Source organism: Saccostrea cucullata, unplaced genomic scaffold (assembly GCF_032062105.1).
Source record: "Saccostrea cucullata isolate Sc308-1 unplaced genomic scaffold, CSIRO_AGI_Scuc_v1 ctg2701, whole genome shotgun sequence".
NCBI lineage: Eukaryota > Metazoa > Mollusca > Bivalvia > Ostreida > Ostreidae > Saccostrea > Saccostrea cuccullata.
The window spans coordinates 1-20,877 of NW_026940096.1; the positions used below are offsets into that span (position 1 = coordinate 1).

A 20,877-nucleotide genomic window follows, 5' to 3' on the forward strand; every position below is an offset into this window, starting at 1 on the left:
AAAACCTTTCTGTGATTTTTGAAAATTGAGAAACATTTTGTCTCAGAGCGGGGGATTGTCCACACCTTATACACCCTCTTTCTTTCTGAGGTATTGTATAGGGCTAGGAATCAGCTAGAGATTTGTTATAATTGCAATATTTATGCCCCCCTTCCAAGAAGTGAGGGCATATTCTTTGCCGGTGTCTGTCGTTTGGTCTGTCTGTCGGTCACCCATCAGTTTCCGTTCATTTTCTTTGCAGAGGTTGTATTTATTGAAATGAAATTTAGTATACAGATTTATCATAAGAATATCTAGGTCAAGTTTTATTTTGGGTACGATTGGACCATTTGGGACAGAGTTATGCCCTTTGGACTTGAAAAATTAATTTCGGGCAGATTTATGCCCCTTGGACATAAAAAAATTCCCTTAATTTGCAGTTTCCGTTCATTTTCTTCACAGAGGTTGCACAAATTGAAATGAAATTGAGTATACAGATTTAGCTTAAGATATCTAGATCAATTTCTGTTTTGGGTTTTGGGCAGAGTTATGCCACTTGAACTTAGAAAAATTCCAATTATTTGGGGGAGGGTAGGCATAAGTGTTTTACAAACATTTCTTGTTGTCATTATGTTCCTCAAACGAAGTTGGGGAACATATTGTTTTTACTCTGTTTCTTATTATTATTTTTCTTCTTCCTGGGTACTTAATCTTGTAAACTGTTCATCTGATGTAGGTAAAAATTAGACCAAGGTCATTTTGCGCGCACGTGCTTGCAAGAGCGCGCACGCGCAACATGTAAAATGACAAATATAACTGATATAGCCGTAACTTTTCTTTCTTTTGATGAAATGTGTTGAAACTCAGACTATAAGAATATATTAGTATTATAGACAAAAGGAAATGGTCAAATTATCATGAACTCACGCGCATGCACGTGCACTTCGCTCTGATTGGCTGAAACAAAAATCTCGTTATCTTATTTGTTTTTTGACGAAATACTTTGAAATTTAATATGTAGTCATGCATTAAGATATCCTACGATATGATATAAAATAATTTTCATGAAATCACGCGCATGCACGTGCGCTGCAATCTGATTGGCTAAATCTTTAAATGGATATAACTCCCTTGGTTTTCAGCCAAACAGCATGGGATTTAGAACATAAATAGTCTTAATGGACCCCTACAAGAGAGTATCGTCGTCATGCACATGCACGCACGTGCAATACGTATCATTTCAAACGCACTTGATTTAGCGTATTTTCGAATACTTTCTGATAAAATGCCTTGATATTAAGTACATTAAAATAAATTAATAGTATAGATACAATGATATGGTCATTCCGCATATGCATGCAAGTGTGTACACGTGCAATGCAAAAATTTGCTATATACTTGGTATACTTTAGGAAAAACGTTGTTTAAGTTTAAGATGCATAGAGTTTAGTTTATTTGATGAAGCTTAGAGGGGAATGAGGCACCAAAATGAAGTTGGGGAGCGTTTGAGGAACACCTGTAATGGTTCCCGTTACAATTGGCACTAGTTTTTAACTATATTGCATTTTTTTTTTTTTCTGAATGATTGGTACTAGAGCTATTATATTTCATGCATCTAAATCATGTGACAAGACTTTTCTTTAGGTGTCGACATTTTTGAACTTTTGACCTTGCCCTTAGAGTTTGACCTACATTTGAAAAACTGTCATCTTATCATTGTTTTAAGGGACACTACTGTTCCTAGTGTAAATACATCTGGTTTTCGAAAGAATTCCTATAATAAGAATTTATTTAAGTATATTGAGTACCGTACATACTAGCCTATAAGTCGGTATGTCGGTCCGCCTATAAGTCGGTTGTACCCGGTATTTATTAAGCTTATATATCAGAGGGACTGACCTCATATAATACCATTAATTTTATAGCTTGCCTATAAGTCGGACATAGAGTTTTGGACCAGAGATTAACTCCCAAAAATCCGACTTATAGGCGAGTATATACGGTACTTGACCATTTTTAACCAAAATTTAAAAAATTCAGGCTTCGTGATTATAATCAACACTTCCCCCTCCTAAATTGTAAACTTCTTGGTCCTTTGACATGTAATTCAATCCCTAGATGGAAGTTATCATACATTAAAAGTTACAACAGGAACATTCATTGGCATTTAGCAGGTGAACTGTTATTTGTCCTTGACCAAATTTCTGAAAAATGTGTCGATGGGCACGACGAGTAGAAACTTATTTACTCCATACTATGTAAAAACAAGGTACAAGAACTTGAAAGTGAAAAATCAAGTAACCCAAATTCAATAATTTGTCACATGAGTCAGGAATACCGATTCCAGAAGGAGCTTGGGTGGTCATATCAAGATTAACTCAAGACTCGTATGACTGTCAAACCCTATGTGTCTTCTAAACATAGGAAAAACAACAGTCTTGTTTTGTAAATGCATGTTTTATTTATTTCAATTAATAAAATACAGAATGTATTTTACTATATTTTCAAACTGAAATCTGTTACACATATGCAAAACTTGACAAGTGCAATATAAGTTACAGAACAAGTTCTCATTTGCAAGCTTTCTTCAGGTAGACAACACAGAAAAATCTGCCCAGTAAAGACAGACAGATACAAAAATTCACAAAGTACAAAAAATGGGTGTAATATTCCACATTCCTCCATTATATTGACAGCTGCCTGTTGATGAATAAACAGAACAAAGAGTCTTGTACAAAGTGTTCCTCCTTGTCTCATACCAACCAAATCAGAAAACTGAAGTTAGAATTACATAGAACCAATGGACAAACAGAAACAGAAGGAGAAACACTTGAACAAGCAGACATTTTGTGTTCGGACATTGTCGATACAGGCCACAAGTACTGGGTCTTAAGAGTCATTCTCCATTAAAAGCTATCACTAAACAAAAAGCACTGACAGATCACAATGTCGCAGACAACTCATTGCATGTTTGCTGTCTTTTTTTTTCTGTTCATTATGGTGAAAATTATTCAGATTTTATAGAGGGTTATGCTAGATTCAGAACAAGTTGTCAAAGAAATAACTCGTAAATACACATAAAATGTACATTTGAAATTTATAATCTCAAAAACAGATATAATTGCTACATTTTTGAAAAAAAATTAATACTTTGATAGTGAGGAGAGAAGTGGGATATGAAAATTTTATTTTATTACAATGGTTAAGTTTGTAACATGATTATCATAAATTGCCATTTATGCACTAACAATAATTCTTTTTATCAGATTATTTACATAATAATAATCTGAATGATAAAACATTGTAAGAGAAAATCTCTGAAACAATGCACATCTCACCCACATACTACAACAGAGCATCTTGTATAACATAACAATGGTTTTCTGATGATGCATGGAAATGAACACCCCCCTCCTTTAAAATAATAAAACAAACAAAAACGGGGAAAAAAATTACACAAGAATAAACGATCAATGTAAACACAAACAGAAAAATTGCACGTTTTTCAATATAAAATCACAACAGCTGATTCTGTAGCATTGGATGACAAACCTGTGTTCAAAATAACACATAAAAGAGCCTACAATAAAAAAAAATTCAGACTGAAAATATATGTATATATATTTAATTAGAATCATGGACAACATTAATTGCAATGCTGTTTGAATTACTGTGAAATAAAGACAAAAATTTTTAAAAGAGGGCCAATGCTAATAATTTTCTTAGATCAAATATAGTTCAACCGCTATTAAACGAAAGTTGTATTTCAAGTTTGTTTCTAAAATAAATAATATTGATATTTAATACATGTTACATTGTTTGTTTTTTCTTAGCTTTTATTTGAGAAAAAAGGAGTGTCTAATAGCCATCCAAATCAGTTGATATGTGCAGTGTTTAATCCTGTTGTGTTGGAACAACAAAAATATGTCATGGGTTTCTATACAACCTTCTAGTTACACATCTCAATCCAAACATAAACTCAAACTGACTTTTTCCTTAGTCTCAAAAAATATGATTGTGTGGTACAAGAAAAAAATATACAACAAAACTAATATATATAATCATCAACAATTAAATGTACAGTAATACTTGTAACAATTTTTATTCCGATTCTTAAAAAAAGAAAAAAAAAACATACACTGTAGATACACTTTTTAACTTCCTCATTCTATGTAATCACTCATGCACATCAAGGCGAGCATAAAGACATTCTACACTCAGAAGCACACATTCCACACCTCAAAATAATGGATCCATCTCCATATATCCAAAGCGCAGTTATCTTTCCTACATTGTATAAAAGTATTCATTTTGGTAATGGTTCTGAAATGCTTTCAAAGAAAAACAACTTGGTTTTCAAGAAACTTTGGAAGTTGCCTACAAAAAATTTAGGAGGTTGAAAATCAATACATTTTGTTGTCACATATTCCTCCCCAAGTTTGAATTCCGGTAAGCATCACGTTCTACAGGCACACAAAATTTATCATACTGCAGTGTCCAATCTAAAATGCACCAATGAGCCTTTAGTGCAATTTGTGCCCATGTGATTCTTTCCAATTTCGCTAAAAAACAAACCTAATTGAAATGTATACCCCTGGACAATAATATGGTCATCAGGGTTTTTTTTTTTTTTTTTTTTTTTTCGAATTTTACTTCAAGAAACTTAATGAAACATAGTCCTGGAATTGTATGGTCAACAAGTATTCAGTTTTAATGGCCATACATATCATGGCTATTAGATCACTATATAATGTTGGACAGTTTTGTTTAATGAATTAAGGGCTCTCTCAACCCACACTTTTTGACAAATTTGCACTCTAAAAAGCTTAAGATTATCCTTTCTCTTAATCTATTTCTAAACAAGTATCTTTTTTTAAAAACAAAACAAAAAATAGGAATCCATATTCACCAGCATTGTTACAATTTTATTTGAATGGATTTTAATTAAAACACTGATGCTTATCCTTTTCTATTTTGTAATTTTCTGGTTGATTTGAGGTACTAGGGAAAGTCCATACAATGTAGGATATTTAGAAGTAAGTATCGCATGTGAAGCAAAGTAAAAACCAGCTTCATAGAAATCTGGGATGAAAAATCGAAATGTTTGGACCAATCGGTCAAAGCCAAAATATGTGAATGGGTTGAAGTGTCTGGTTGTTGCACTAAAACCTATATGGTGCTTTTCTAGACTGAACACTGATAATGATTCTTAAATTAATAGTGCTGATCTGAATTCTATGTACAGATATTTAAGAAAATAAAATCAGAGACCTACGGTTCAATAACAATTAATTCACACAAAACATCACAAAAATGTTTGCTCAGAGCAATAATACTAAACATTTACAACCTTCATCAAACTCGGGACACAATTTTTTGCTAGAATCTGTATTTCAAAAATTTACCTATCTGTAAAATCATCAAAATCATTTTTTTTCCAATTTAAAAATCAAGAGAAATTTAAAACTTATTTCAGAGCATAAAACTACCCCCTAGATGTTTACCGGTACTACATGTAAAATCCACTCAATTTATAGATTTGTTGCACAATTATTTTCCTATCGATGAACTCAAAATGTATCACAAATGCATTCAACCTATTAAATGTACATACATTAATTCCTTAGAAAATCAGTTTGTATAATTTTATTAAGCTATTTTTAAACTTAAATGTATTAAACCATTTATTTACAGAATTTAATACTGTTGATATGGATGTAATTTTAACCCCCTCCCAATTTTTACAATAAATTCACTCTCTTTTTCCATTTCACATATCAAAAAATGAGTCTTGCAATAATGAATTAAAAAAGAGATGTAAAACAATGACTAGAAGTAGCAGTGGCAGTTAAAATACAATGGTACATGTGGTGTACCTTACATGAACATAAAAACAAGTTGATATAATAACATGAGAATTGTTTGAAAACATAAAAAAAATAGGCATCAAAATGTAAGTAGACATAAGGCATAAGGGAAAAAAGCTCTCTGGAAAATCAGGCATTTTTATTTACTGAAGAACAATATCAGTAAAGTGATGCCATGCTGTTGGTTCAATATTCAACAGAGAGCTCTGTTCATGCGATGAGCCTATGTGGGAGTAAGCATCATCAACTTCTTATGGAGGAGGCTGCATTCCCTTGAAGCCCAACAGAATGTAGGCAGATGCTTATCTTGTACAAGCACGAGTCCTTCGCTTCTCAGTTTGTGAAAGAGATGCTGTGATTTTCTTGTTTTTTCTGAGGAATTTACAGACTACCATCAGGAGCTTGCAGAAGGGGCATTAGTACTCAAGTAAAAGTAGATATGCCTCATTGTCCTCCTTTTAAAGTGGTTGAGTTTTTTTCTTTAATTTGTACCCAACGCCGGACTTCTGCGGAGCAGAAGATGACGATGTTGATGATGTGGTTGATTCTGTACTATACTGCCTTGTGCCGCCCCCCACAACATCCACACTTCACCCCACACTTATGACAGGCCGTTAACGGCCAGTAGCACCATAGACACGGAACAAAAAATGACAAAATTGTTAAAGCAGTCCACTTTTTACAATTATTAGCATCACTGGGATCACAGTAACATGGGTGCCCATAGTCCCCATCAGGATCACTCATACAGTGATAAATTAGTCCCTTTGCACACCACACACAGGTGACACATTCTATACACTTTTCTACCCCGTCTGGGGCCTCTTCGCAACTACCACGGCCATTTTCCTCTTGAGTAAAGTTGTCATGGCAGTGTTTGCAGCGAAACTTAGAAGATCCTAATAAAGGGTGATTAGTTCTTTTTTTGTCCTTTTTCTTAGGGAGAGGTGGATGTTCCTGAATGGAAGGTTGATGCTTGATGTTGCTGGTCGTTTCCCTTTTAGAGGGGGGTTTGTGAACAGATTCTAGAGTGGGGTAACTATATTCATGGGTTTTTTGAGTTTTTGCAATTATGACATAAGAATACTCCTTCATTTCATGTTCTGAATGACTATCTAAAAGTCCCTGATCCGATTTCGAACTGAAGGAGTTTGGGTCCTCACTGTGGACCCAGACATCCTGGTGGTAACTGTCTGATTTACTGGAACTGTCGCTCTGGGGAGTGACAGGCTTTTTGTTGGCTTTATGAGGTGAGGAAACGTAAAGAACTCGGTGAACATGGTGATGGTTGGGAGCATAATACGGGTCCAGGCCCGAGACATTGGACGTCGGCGACTGGGGAGTGGGGCTGCTGGTTGTCGTGGACGTCGTACTGGCAGACTGGGATGAAGATCGAGAGATTGGAAGATCTAAGATCTGAAGAAAAAGGAAAAGAATTGTGGATTGATTTCTATAATTGTAAACAACAAAAAAAGAAAAAAAAATGTAGTAATTATTAAACAGTTTTTTTAACACAGTGTGATATTTATCCATATCATATTTATCATATCTATATTAGCCCTGCAGGATCTGTATCTATGGCTATTGTGACATCTGAATTCCTTTGGCCATGACTTCTGCAAGTGTAACTGTCTTAAGGACATGACCTTAAATATTCATATAATTATCAATATGACTAGAGATCTCCAAGAGCTTGCTAGGTACCTATCTGTAAAGACTGATTTCTTCAAGTGTGTACGTCATGTCAGTTGAAAAACAAGACCTTGAATATTCATTTATAATTTAATTTTGGTTTAACACATCATTTGATTCGATGAAAAATTAAATCTTAATTGTATAACCTGGGTTGCCTACATCACAATGACTTACGTCAAAAACGTATAAATCCACTTGACGTTATCGGTGTGTATAAAATATGAACAATTTGAAGACGCTTTTAGGGAGAAATTGTCTTGTTTTCTATACTTATCATAATTAATGATTGAAAATTAAATTATATTAAGGAATGAATTAAATAGTAACCCAAGTTATACTACTATAACCTGCGTTGGAGCTGTTTACCCTTTTTTATAAACCACTTCAAGGTTTACAAAGCGTAAACCCAACCCAGGTTATACAGATGAACTTGGTACCTATTTAATTCATTCCTTAAATAGTAATGAATGTCAGAGGGTACAGATCTTTATTAGCTAGTTAGATATTACTTAGATGTTTTCTCCAAATATCTGAAGGATAAGTTCGTTCAATATTCATTCATAATTATGAATATGAGAGTACAGATTTTTTAAGAGCTTTCTTTGCTAGATGAATTCAAGATCTTCATAAAACGACAATATTTGTATCAAGTATGAGTGCCTAATTAGAAAGTTAGACAGACAGACAAACAGACAGATGCCCAAGAGTGGGTGATCAGAAAAGCTCACTTAGCTTTCGACAGCTCAGGTGAGCTATGAAAAGATATGAAGAAAGACAGTCAGTTTGAAGTATATTGTCTTGTTTGGAAATTCATCTAAATGAAAGCCATTTATGATATTTCTCTACATACATGTATTTGCAGATTTTTAATGAAGTTCCTATATAAAAATGTAGAGCTTTGGGCTTCCTACTTTAATGAATGAACACATTTATACATCAGCCACAAGGAGTGGTACACAGCTCCGGATGTGCAAGTTAGGTTATCTCTAGGTATTCTTACTATCTGTGAAATCACTTGTTATCAAAATCTATTTACAACCATCCCAGCCTGTGTGAAGCAGCTAGGTGGAAAGTTGTGTCTATATACTTACAGCAAAAACTTCATCATCTCCATCTGCATTCAGTGCATTGCCATTTGATCCACCTACAAAATATATAATAAAGAACAAAATTATAAATGTAGTATTGACTTGGTCATTCAATTATCTATTAAAATGGTGATGTTTAAATCATCTACATTGTAGTTTGTTCACATGATGTGGCATGAATTTATATGAAAAACAAAAGATATGATTAATTTCCTTAATTTCTTTTTATTAATGAACAATAAATGAACAAGTAGTCCGAGGGCCTTCATGGTCACCTGGATTATAAGGAAAAAAAACTTTAGGGCTCCACAAATTTACAAAATAAAGCAAAATAGAAATGCTATAGCAGGAAAAGGAGCAACAAGATACGTTTTTGGGGGGTAACCTGCAACAACTTTAAGTTGCCACAGTTATCACCGCAATTTGTCATTAACACCAATCTTAACCATTAGATCTTTGCCCATAGATGCTATTAAGGGTGAAACGTTTACTGAATTTTGTAAACGTTTAAACGGATAGCAGTAAACGAAACGGTACCGTTTAAACGGGGGATATTTTATGTTTTATTTTTATGGCTACTTACTCATGAAACTCGAATTTAATAATCAATTCTTTCACTTTGATATAAGTATGAGTTGTTATTACAAATTTATTTTTGGTCATTGTTATTTAACCGTAAGAATTTGAGGCGCATTAAACTCATTCACTTTCGACCTCGTCACCCAACTGCTTGGTTTGTTTGGCTACCGGACGTAGAAAAAATAATTGTAAAGATGGATCTTTTAATCTCGAAAAAAGTAAAACAAGACCTGCTGACTGTATTGAAACTTTTCAAAGACTTGTGAAACATGTATTATATTTATTTAATCAAAATATATCAAGTTTTATATTTCAAGTGTCGTAAAACATCGCTAGTATTAGCAACTCGGAAATCGGAATTAATTATCTTAGCCCGTATCGGGTTTTAGATATATTCATTTATGTTTAGATTGTTGCTTATCAATACTCAAAGGTGTTTCTTTTGTAAATTATGAAATAAAACAATTTGTTTGCGTTAAACTTTATTTCTGATAGACATTGATAATGACCTTCGTGTAAACGTTTACTCAAACTGTAAACGTTTAGAGCATATAATCGAAACGTCGCCGTTTACACGTGTAATCGTTTCGCCCTTAGATGCTATTACTAAATCATCTCAAAAATGGGGGGGGGGATGAATCTTGCCTATGCTGCAAGTTTAATTCTCAAAGGCAGATGTTATAATCACTACAATGACAATTCTTACCATTTATCTCTAGAAGTAATAATTTATTCAAATTCCAGATTTGTGTACATTGTATATTTTTTCATAGTTTAGTATATAAAGAAAAATCAAAGTACTCAGGAGTACAGAGAGCCGGGCTCATTTACTGAGTAGAATGGATTTCTTACATGAATCACGTTTATATTCTTATGAAAACATTATTTTAAAACTATCAATATAAATGATAAGACACTGACAGTGAGTTTTTCAATCCTAATACCACGGTCCGATTTTGTCAGAATCAGAATTAATCTGGTACCGCAGCTGAATGTAAATAAACAGGCCAGTCTGGTTCCCTCTCCTGCTTTACCTCGTATGTGTAGAGAACTACGGTAACACTGATTATCAAAAATCCTTACGCTAGTGAACTATGTTCTTTGACTTATGAAGTTTTCAAAGTCATTACTACTAATGCTTATTTTATATAGATAAAACTTCGTTTTATTTTTGTTGCTTTATTTAGCGTTTGTTTTATCTCAAAAGCGGTTGAGAGTAAGAACTATATTTTGCACGTAACTTTAAAATGGCGACTATGGGGTCAACATCCTGCCTTGAACAGGATCACATAAGCCGGCAATTGCTCTTTGAGCAATAAGCCCGGCTAATCAAGGACAGCTGATATAAAAAGAGAGAATAACAGTACACAGATTTAATAGATTTAGAACCCAAAGATTTTTTAACTACTTCCATATGAACCGTGTATAAACAAACAAATAGCCACCTCATAAGGTGGAAAGTACGCATCATTCAGGGATTTGACACTCAGAGCGTAAAAATGGTGCACAAGGTTAATGAGTTCAATTAAAACTAGTAATAAACATCTGGTTTGGCCTCTCCCACCTTAAAATGTTGCCAAAAAAAATGAGAAAATGCACAATTAATAGTCTTAATTAATGAATCAAGCTCCAAGGAGACCCAGATGACACCTGAGTCATGTGATAGATGTAGTGAAGTTCACCTCCTAAAATGAAGTGAGGTAATTCTGTTGATATTTTATCCTAGACAGGACAATGACTCCTAGATGGAATTAACCACAAAAAATACTAAAATTTTAAAATGTTCAAATCCAAATACTTAAAAAACCATTACTTACACATAAATGTAATCTACATTGACATATATATTTCATATCTTCCTTGACATAAAAAGAATTGCATCATTTAAAATAATGAGATTGCATGGTCAATAAACACCCTAGTAATGTACATATTGGATTTAAAATGATCAACAAAGAGGATGTTAACTTTTTTAACTAGGCCCAAGTATCTGCATCACAGCCTTGACAATAGATACCAGTATGCTATTTTATAATGACATATGCTGTACTATACATATATAAACTACAAGTTACATTTCAACTCTTAGAGAATATCTCCCAGACTGTCTCAATTTTTTGTATAACCCTGTAATTTTTAAATATATACTAGCTCTTTTTTTAAAAATATAATCTTTTCAAGGAAATATGTAATAGAAAAAAATATTTGACTTATGTGTATACATTGTACCACAAACAGAATATAGTAACTAATGCAATATCCAGGAGATAAATGACTGTAGATGTCAATGGTGACAATAGGCACACTAAACAAATGAAAGAGCAGATGGTTGATAGGATCTATGTACATATGTCATTTCCCTTCTCGCATGAAAGAGGTCATGTGACATGTTGCCAAACCACACCCACTCCATGACAAAACAACAGTTCATTCACAAGAATTCGTGAATGATGTTCAATCATAAGCAGGTGATTAAAGAAAAAGTGATAATGGTTTTCCCAATGAACTTATTAAGCACTGAAGATTCCTTATTACTAGTACATGTATACAAAATAATGAATTTTTTTTTATCACATCAAACTGAGGAGGGATTTTATAATATGTTAATTAAATGCTCATCTGGCTCTGGCTGTGTGTGTGTGCGAGTGTGAATAACAAAGGTATCAATTTGACCTTTTCACCCACAAGCTACTGACTTAAATTCCACTTAACATCAGCAGATATACATAAAAGTCCTCGTACTTCTAGCTAAATGGCTACCTACACAGAAGTAGTCCCCCACTCTGAAATACTCACAACACTCAAACACTGAAGTAGCCTTGTTACCATTATGAAATTTCTTTGAATTATACAACACATATACAGACATAATGTACGTGATCTTACAATAAATTTAACATACATTTATTTTTTTCTCTTTGACAATTTACTTACCACAATATTTCCATCCAAATGAAGCAATGGAATAAGAAAAAATAAACAGAAAAGAACAATGAGTGAATTTATAGTACCAAATTATACGACAATATTTATTATATTAGCACTCCTTTCTATCAATAACTAATCTACACTCATATATACACACAAGTGTGAATTCATTGCTTTATCAACACAGAAAAATCAATTTCTATAGATGTGCATCATCTAATTCATGTATGAGCTTTATAAAACACTTTTGCTTGTATTTGCATTGCACTGGTCTTCTAGTTGCATATTAGTTAGAGATGAAAATTGTAGTTTTATGCAATTTTACTTATAATTATAGCAGTGCATAACAGCTCTGCACTATCCCTCAGACATATGTAAAATAAATTCATAATTTATATGTTCAGATCAAGTTGCTTCTCATTGTTAATGCATTTGGTTTGTCTCCAGATACTTGCTTGCAATAGAACTAATTTTTATTATAAATGAAACAAATTTTCATGATAAACAGAATGATCTCCGCCCTATGTTCTGAACCCACAGCTTCTACATGCTTTGTTACTCAATAAAAGATTTTTAAAATCTTGCATAGTTTTTTGCCCAACCCCTCCATCCCCTGGTTTTGGGACTTTTGAAATTCACAACCTCTCATATAGGACAGACTAATACAGAAAGGCAGTGTCAGAAATAGGGGACTCTGGTGACTTAAAATTGGAAATAGGCATAGAAGGTCACTAGAGAACAGACAGACAATTATAGCAATATCTGTATACTGCGAAATCCAAATTTTCTTGAGGGTTCACTTTTCGTTCTTTTCAAGGTATGAAGAGAACGTAACTACTCAACAATTCTTCATCCACAAAATTAAATCCCCAAGAACCAAGAGATTTTTCTCAAATCACAAAAATATGTAATTTTACAGTATATTTCAAAATGTAAGAGGGAGATATGAGATCTCTAACCAAGCAATTAATCTAGCAAAAGTATCTATTACTGAAAATGTACAAAAAAAAAATCTATGCAGTAATTTTGCATAGCTGTAATCCTTAAAGCTGAAATTAAATTTGAAAAGAAATTAAATTTTGAAAGAGTACAACAGAATGCTGACTATGGTATTGAAAACTTCATGGCATAAAAAAAATAGAATTTCTAAAATAACACTTCAAACAAATTTGAAAGAGCAACGTATTGACTTCAGGAAGGAGGCTGGGTACCAATGTGAACTTATTGTTTTGCATGATTCACAATATGTTTGTTGAAGCATGTTCTAATCTGCTGCCAATCCTGAAATTAGCTGTGCCGGTTAGCATTATTACAGAGCCAGTACGCAGGCATTATTGATCTCAGCAATTTGATCAATGAAACACTAGGCAGGACACACCACTGTTCAAATACCACACTGCTCATTAATGTATTTAATTATTCTTGGACTAGGTGCAAATTTGACCAACAAATAATTTTTTCAATGCCAGCTATTGATATATCATAAAAATTCAATGTTGTTGTTCCTGTTTTCTCCTTTTTTTACTTTCGTTCTTGCCATGGAAGTTCCGATTTTTTTTTCTTCGATGATCAGCTTTTACCTAAACACTCCCTTCCTTCATCTGTTAGTGTAAATCCCCGATTAGATTACTTTATACATGCTACAGCCAAGCGTACTGCGAGGCTACTAAGCATGCTAAGCAGAATAAATGAGCCAATGTTATGTCTGGGGGAAACAATAGAAAAGACTCAATTATTAATTCAGCACTGTTGGGTGGGAGTAGGAAACAGTGATTAATGGCTCAACAAGTACGTCAAATGGAGTCTATCATGTCACAAGCCAACATCTACATAATGTCTTGACATCATAATTAGGTCATTCTCTCTGTGAACTCAGCCAATCCTGTCCTACAGCAGAAACTACCTACATGCTGGTGCATCTCGAGTTCAATTCACAGTGGAATGTCAATGTCTGCTACAATGTCAATGTTTCACCAGACCACGGTACTTTAATCATGCTGTCACTAGGTCAATATGCATGTCTATATACACTAAAATGCTGCCCAAGGCCACAAAGATTACTTTCTTCACCATTGACCAATTGCTACTTAGTCCTCAAAGTTTTCAAACCAAAATGCAAAAAAATCATTCATACATTTTAATATCATATCCCATAAGAAACAGTGTAAATATATATATTCCCAACACCTACTCCTACAGTCAAATACCTTGGAAATCAATAAAACTGACTGAATTGAATGCAGATTGTTCACTCTGCATGTCCTCATATCAGTATCTGCTACAAATCAAGTCCCAGTAATCTACTTTGTCTCAACATTTTTCTTTTTAATTGACTGCTGTTATGTATAGATGCATGAATATATGTACTTGAATATGAGGAAATGGCAAAAAATGCATCTCAAGTAGGTCTGAGACTGAGGGGATGCTATTTCACTACCAAAGATCAAACACTTTAACTTTACAATGAAGGAGGGGGTGGAGGGATGACTCATTCAGCCTGTACAACTGTCCTTTTCTGAGGACCCTTGGCTCCACTATTCATCGATTATTTTTTTTTATGATAATCATACAGTGACTGGAGTTGATAAAAACAAAAACTAGGGCACTGGTCCATTGGGTCAGCATTTTCTATCATTTGTGGATGGTCCTAATTTTTAACAGCCTAATAATCCAGTCACAAGTTTCATTGATCCGGGAAAGCTAAATACACAACACTGGCACCGGCTGATATCAATTAGCAGGACTATGAATGAACGGGCACACCTAGGTGCTACAGACTATGAATGGAGAAAGGTTACCCATTGATTTTTGAAGCAAAACACAATGACGACTTGGTACTTTACAATGCCGAGTGGTATCCAAACTAATTGTGTGCTGTAATGCTCCTGCTGGGAATCCAGCCAAAATTCAATCTGCTCAATGAAGAAACAATACATTGGACTTCAAACCCATTTCAGTTTCAATTATGTACCGTTTTCCCCCCTCTCTCCCTCTGCAGCTCTCCAAGACAAAAACTAAAGTTCACTGCTCTTTGATCCCAGTACAGTACTATAAATCAGATGAACAACTTCCCTTTTTTTTTAATTTGGCCCTCTTTCAATCATCAAATTTATAAGGGAGTACATAGTTCAGCACATTAATGCACATAATATGCTGGTATGCCTACAGGAAAAAAAAATTACATATCAATTATTCAACATATTATGGCAATGTGTATCAGATGACCACTATATTCCAGCATGTTTGTTAATATATGTAATGGGATTTTTTTCCCTTTTCTAGTCTATATCATGTTATATATTTTCAGTCAGGAGCTTTGTATTATTTGGACACTTTTAAGCAATGCATACTAAGGATGTCCTATTATAAACCGATTAAAGGTACTACATGTATAAATAATAAACAGCTAGTACAAGGAAACATTAGCATTAGCAAATTAATAAATCTTAAGAAATCATTGTTATATGCTTGTTTTCAGATTGTCTGAAGGCGAGAGAAAAAGTAAAATACGTCACAATATATGATAAAGATCTTCATGGTGTCATGTAGATTATTCAGGGTTGGGTTATTGGTCTAAAAATAGTTTTTTAATCTATCAAAAATAAACACTGCGTAATTCAGGAAGTTACTGAAAGTTGACAAATATTTAAGAACAGAATTACGTAATCAATGAAAAGATCCCTACACATTCCTCCACATGTCACATGTGTCTATATTTAGCCCATGATGCAATCTTGCAAAACATATTTATGATGCATTTACATAATAAATATATATCTAAATACCCCAACCACTGTGATACAAATCTTAGGTGCTTAAGAAAATATATAAAGAATACACAGAGAGAATTTTTTAAAAACTGCAGCACTAAAATAAGACAGAACATATTGGTTCACTGGTGTGTTTGTAAATATCTTCTTTATCGGGCCGGGGGATATCAGTGAAATTTTGTGGAAACAAAGACATTAGGATAAAGAATTTTATGTAGATCTCGAAAAATCATTCCTACATTTGAGTAAAATTTGAGGATAAAGTTGAGAGAAGATTCCTTGCCCAAACCAATCAATTGCATACCTAGCTTAGTGTGTATACAGTAAAACCTGTCTTATCTGGACTCTACTGTTTCGTAAGCATTTTAAACAACTGAACTTATTGAAAGGGTCTTAAGTTTTCATTATAATAACAAGATATGTCAGAATATGCAATATCAGAATAAGAAAGTTAAGCTCTACATAAATTTAAAGAGAGATATTTTTTTCTTTTTATTGGGGCTGTTAAAAATTATCGAAAAATCTCCTCTCCATATTGATGCAAAATCAAAATCGCACAAATATCAACACATCCACAACAGCATTAGTAATTTTAAAAAAGTCTTACAATTGGAAGCAGTCTATGGCACAATTAATATTTGATAATAAGAAAACCCTTATGTTAATGGAAAATAAATTTAATGTTAGCCTCCCTCCCTTTAGACCTTCAGATATAACCTACCGTCCACAAGATCAGCCACGGCACTCCGGATTCCCTTGTCGAACGCCTTTGCATCATCATAACGCTCAAAAGTCAGACCAAACCTTTTATCGTCTGTCTGCCAGTGATGAAACTTGGGGTTGGCTTTCACATAGCGAATATCTCGCTTTAGAAGGCAGTCTAGAACAACCTGCAATGAAGTCAACTAAATATTAAACCAATATAATGAATTATACAGTTCCACTTCGATATCTTAAACACCAAATATATTAAAAATACCATTAATATATCAAAATGAATGGAAGTTTCTGCCACTTATATTTTCAGTATTTAACCCTTCAAATCTAAAATCTGTGGATATCTTGAATTTTTCTCAGTCCCTTTGAGTTCAACATATTGAGATTTGACTGTAATCAGAATCATTGTTTCTGATCTCGGTTACTTGACTCCTTCTTATCGAAAAGATTCTGCGAACTGGCCCTCTCTTTGGCCCCTCTCTTTGAAGTTTTGCAATTCTAGTCAAATTAAAGATTGATCTTTTTTTTTTTTTAAATAGGCTGTTGCAAGTTAGCATGTACATGCATATATTTTGCACAACTGCAAATATTTCAGAAATATCAAATGTAAAGTTCTGCTTATTTAATTTGAAGATATTGTTATATAAAAATTCAAAATCAGTAAAAATATGCAAGTTAGTGATTTCAACATACTTTTTTTAATTTGACATTATTTTATTCTCATTTGAGGGAGGCAGCTAAGGTCTGACTCGTAACATTTGTTTAAATTTTTTTCTCTCATGTTGGACTTGCCCCTGAGACAGGATACGCTGCTCTTAAACCTGACAGAAAACTTCACACTCACAATTAGCTTCATCAGTCTTCCCTAAGCTTCACAAAGGTATCTAATTTTGTCTCTTTAACCCTTCGCACATGTATACATTGTGCATAATCTTGTATAAACAGGTATTGTTATATTCATCATAATTTAAACACTGTTTGCCACATGTAATCAGAAGCCTCAGGTGTGAGCCCTTAGCATGTCAACAATGGCCTGCCACAACGATTCTGTGCTTGAATGAAAAATGTATACACGTTTTATTGGCACTTCACATTTTCAAAGTCAGCGTTTTTAAAATTAAAGATGAAAATCGTCATGTAATGGATTACATTTTAGTATGGTGTACATGTACTTGAGTAATATCTGGTGAAAATTTCAAATGGAAGCAAATCTCTACCTGCAAAAAGCAATAAATTGAACACAGATCGTTCAATCACACATGGTCAATGATTCCTCTTCTTAATTTTTTTTTTTATTTCTTAGATATGTTTATATTGTAATGGAAAAGGAAAAATGTACGGCTGGACTGAGAATCAAACCAAGGACCCTTGCATAACTAGTCAAGTGCTCTACCGACTAAGCTACCCAGACTGTAACGACCCAAACAATTAAACTTTAATTTATTTTCATTTATGTTTTTATTTTATTTAAATAATTTATGAATTTATGAGATCAATACTGAAATCAGGATTAAGATTGTTTTTTATGTGGCCAAATTAGGGCAAGAATATGATGCTTGATCCAATCTCATTCCTTGAACAATCAGCTACCCAGCCAACTTGGCAATGAAAATGAATAGTCCCAAGTCCAATTTTATGGAGCATTATAAATACAGTATAACTTCGGTATCTAGAACATCAGTATCTTGAACACTATGGATATTTCAAAGCCAGTAGAATGTGTTCTCTATACCTGAAATCCTTAGATATCTCAGTCCCATTGAGTTTATATATATTCTATTCCATACCTATTGCAAAGTTATTGCTTACTGTACATTTTAATCTATTAACTCAAATGATATCTACTTGTGCTGTGATTTCAGTTATTTGAAGAAATATTAACCCAAACAAGATTTGGAAAAACACTATATTTTATGTTATATTTTACTTGTCCACAGGGCAACTGAATTTAAAGTTAACGTCTCTAGCTGGTGAACTTGTGATCTGTGCCTTGTCATCTCCATGTGATATAACTCCTCTGTTTAGGATAGATGAATATACTACAGCAAATGGATTTAAAAATAACTGTTGCTTCATAAACTAAAAGCACACCAACTTCAATGTAAACCCACAACATACATTTAGGTAACCAACATATAATGTTTACAATGTTAGTAGAAATGCAGCTTGTTTGAACTTCCTGTAATTTTTTATCTTTGCTATAGTTAAGGGTTTCTGGTCCAGCCTCCACACAAACCCTTGGCCTGTGCTATCAAAAGGCGGGATTATTTACACGTGATCTGAATCTTATTTAAAACACACAGATTGCATCATCTACAGAAATAGAAACAGTATTAAAGTATTAATTTTAAGAATATTTATTGAGCTATATTTATTTGTTTTTTAGGTTGCAAATCTATATCTGCAATATAAAATCCTGAACACATTATATGCACAACTGCTTAAAGTATGATGTCACAATAGCTATTTTGCATTTTCATTCCAGAGACTAAAGAGTTGAGATATATCCCAACTTGAGATATCATGATATCATCATTTTCAAAGGCAATCACTAATTGGTTAAACAATGTCAATGAATTTTACTCCCCACCACAACTCAAGAAAAAAATCCTGAATTTTACTAGCACCATAGGCCAAGGGTTTGTGTGGAGAGTAGTGGATCAAAAACCTTTGCTAGCAAAGATGTACCGGTAACTTTACAAAACAATAAAACAAGAGTGCACAATGTACAGACAGACAAAGTGATTCCTGCATAACCCCCAAACTTCATTGGCAGGGGGATATAATAATTTCTCTATGGTTTTAAACATAGAAGACAAAGCATTTGGTCCTCCAAGTGTTATATTACGTACTGAATTGTCGGCTATCCTGGTGCCGTAGATGAGATATTCACTGTGCAGTAGCTCCTCCCCTGTCTTGCGGGTGATTTTTCTGAGCCCTACGTTTGAGAGCCCTCCTCCTCCCATTGGTACCCAGCCCCCACTGGAGTCATCTCGCGTCATGACTTGTGCCTGGACACGCACAAGAAATTCATCACTGAAAAATACAAAAATTACATTACAAGTCCCATTTTATAACACATTTAAATTACCATAGCCACTTCTAGCACCATACTAGATATTTTTTGCATCAGTTACATTCTAATGATAATAATGATGGATGTTTTACAACACTTTATATTTATAAACAGGAATTTGGTATTTATAATGGAGACAAAATTTTCAGGAATTATAATCAAGACAAAATTTTCAGGAAATCTGGGCGTTAAAATCTATATGTGAAAATAAAATTTTTAAAAGCAGACAGTCTCACATCATTAATCGAAAATTAAAAGTTTTTTTTAAATTAAATTAAAAAGTGATTTACAATATAAGGAAAATTTTTATCTATCTTTAGCTTTTTATTTGATCAACAAAAAAAATTGGAATACATGTATGACTGTGCCTATTACTACATATGTTGTTTGGCCAGTTCTGGATTTTATCAGTTCCGAATAACTATCAACTTAAGAGCCAATAATTTATTGATTTAAAAGTGTATACATAAATTGATACCTATGGTATGAAGACTTATTTAAGAGTGTTTGAAATATGTGAAGTTTTTTTAGCCATCAATTTGTGTTTGGTACCAGGGGCGTAGCCAGGGTACTTTTGATGTGGATGTCTGAAAAGGTGGGGTTGGGGGGCATCTTAAGGGCCCAATGGGTCTGGACAAAGCCCTGGTGGGGGCCAAGGGGGCAAAGCCCCCAGAAGCTGGTGAATTTTCGATGATTCCGATGTGCATATTTGAGCCTTCTGATAGCATTTTTCTTACACTTGTTCAGTTTGTTACTCAGCCACATTTGAGGTCTGTTCTTTCCTGTACAAAATGCGGACAAAGTCTCAAAAATGAGAGAGGAAATGTACAGCAGGGTTGTTTGATGAACCCACTAAAACAATTAATATTTAGACCTTTGAAGTTCAACAAAATACGTATGGTTACATACGGTAGTTGGTTAGAGTGGTTGACTGGTTTAGACAGACCTGATAGATAGGCTTACATTAATGTTAAAATACACGTCTAAAGATTGAAAATAACAAAGACAGAAGGATTCTCTTCAACTCATTTTCTTGCAGATTACATATATATATTGTATACATTTTAAAATAAATGTTCAAAAATATTCACAATTCAGGTATATAACTTTTTGCAACAATGATAAAAACATGTAAAAATACTTTTGTAAGGCAAAGTCACACAATTAACCAACAAAAA

The 20,877-nt window shown here is 33.6% G+C and overlaps 1 protein-coding gene across 1 annotated transcript in view; it reads right to left on the reverse strand.

The window, feature by feature from the left end:
- Window positions 1-2,417: 2,417 nt before the first annotated feature.
- The window catches only part of LOC134254768 (sprouty-related, EVH1 domain-containing protein 2-like), a 28,976-nt gene continuing 10,516 nt past the window's right edge, over window positions 2,418-20,877 (reverse strand). Inside the window, exons 2-5 of the mRNA XM_062737293.1 lie at window positions 19,476-19,659; window positions 16,628-16,796; window positions 8,633-8,685; window positions 2,418-7,262 (exon numbers count right to left, since the gene is read on the reverse strand). Coding sequence (XP_062593277.1) covers window positions 6,399-7,262; window positions 8,633-8,685; window positions 16,628-16,796; window positions 19,476-19,659 — 1,270 coding nt within the window. The 3' untranslated portion in view covers window positions 2,418-6,398. The remainder of the gene's footprint in view (window positions 7,263-8,632; window positions 8,686-16,627; window positions 16,797-19,475; window positions 19,660-20,877) is intronic.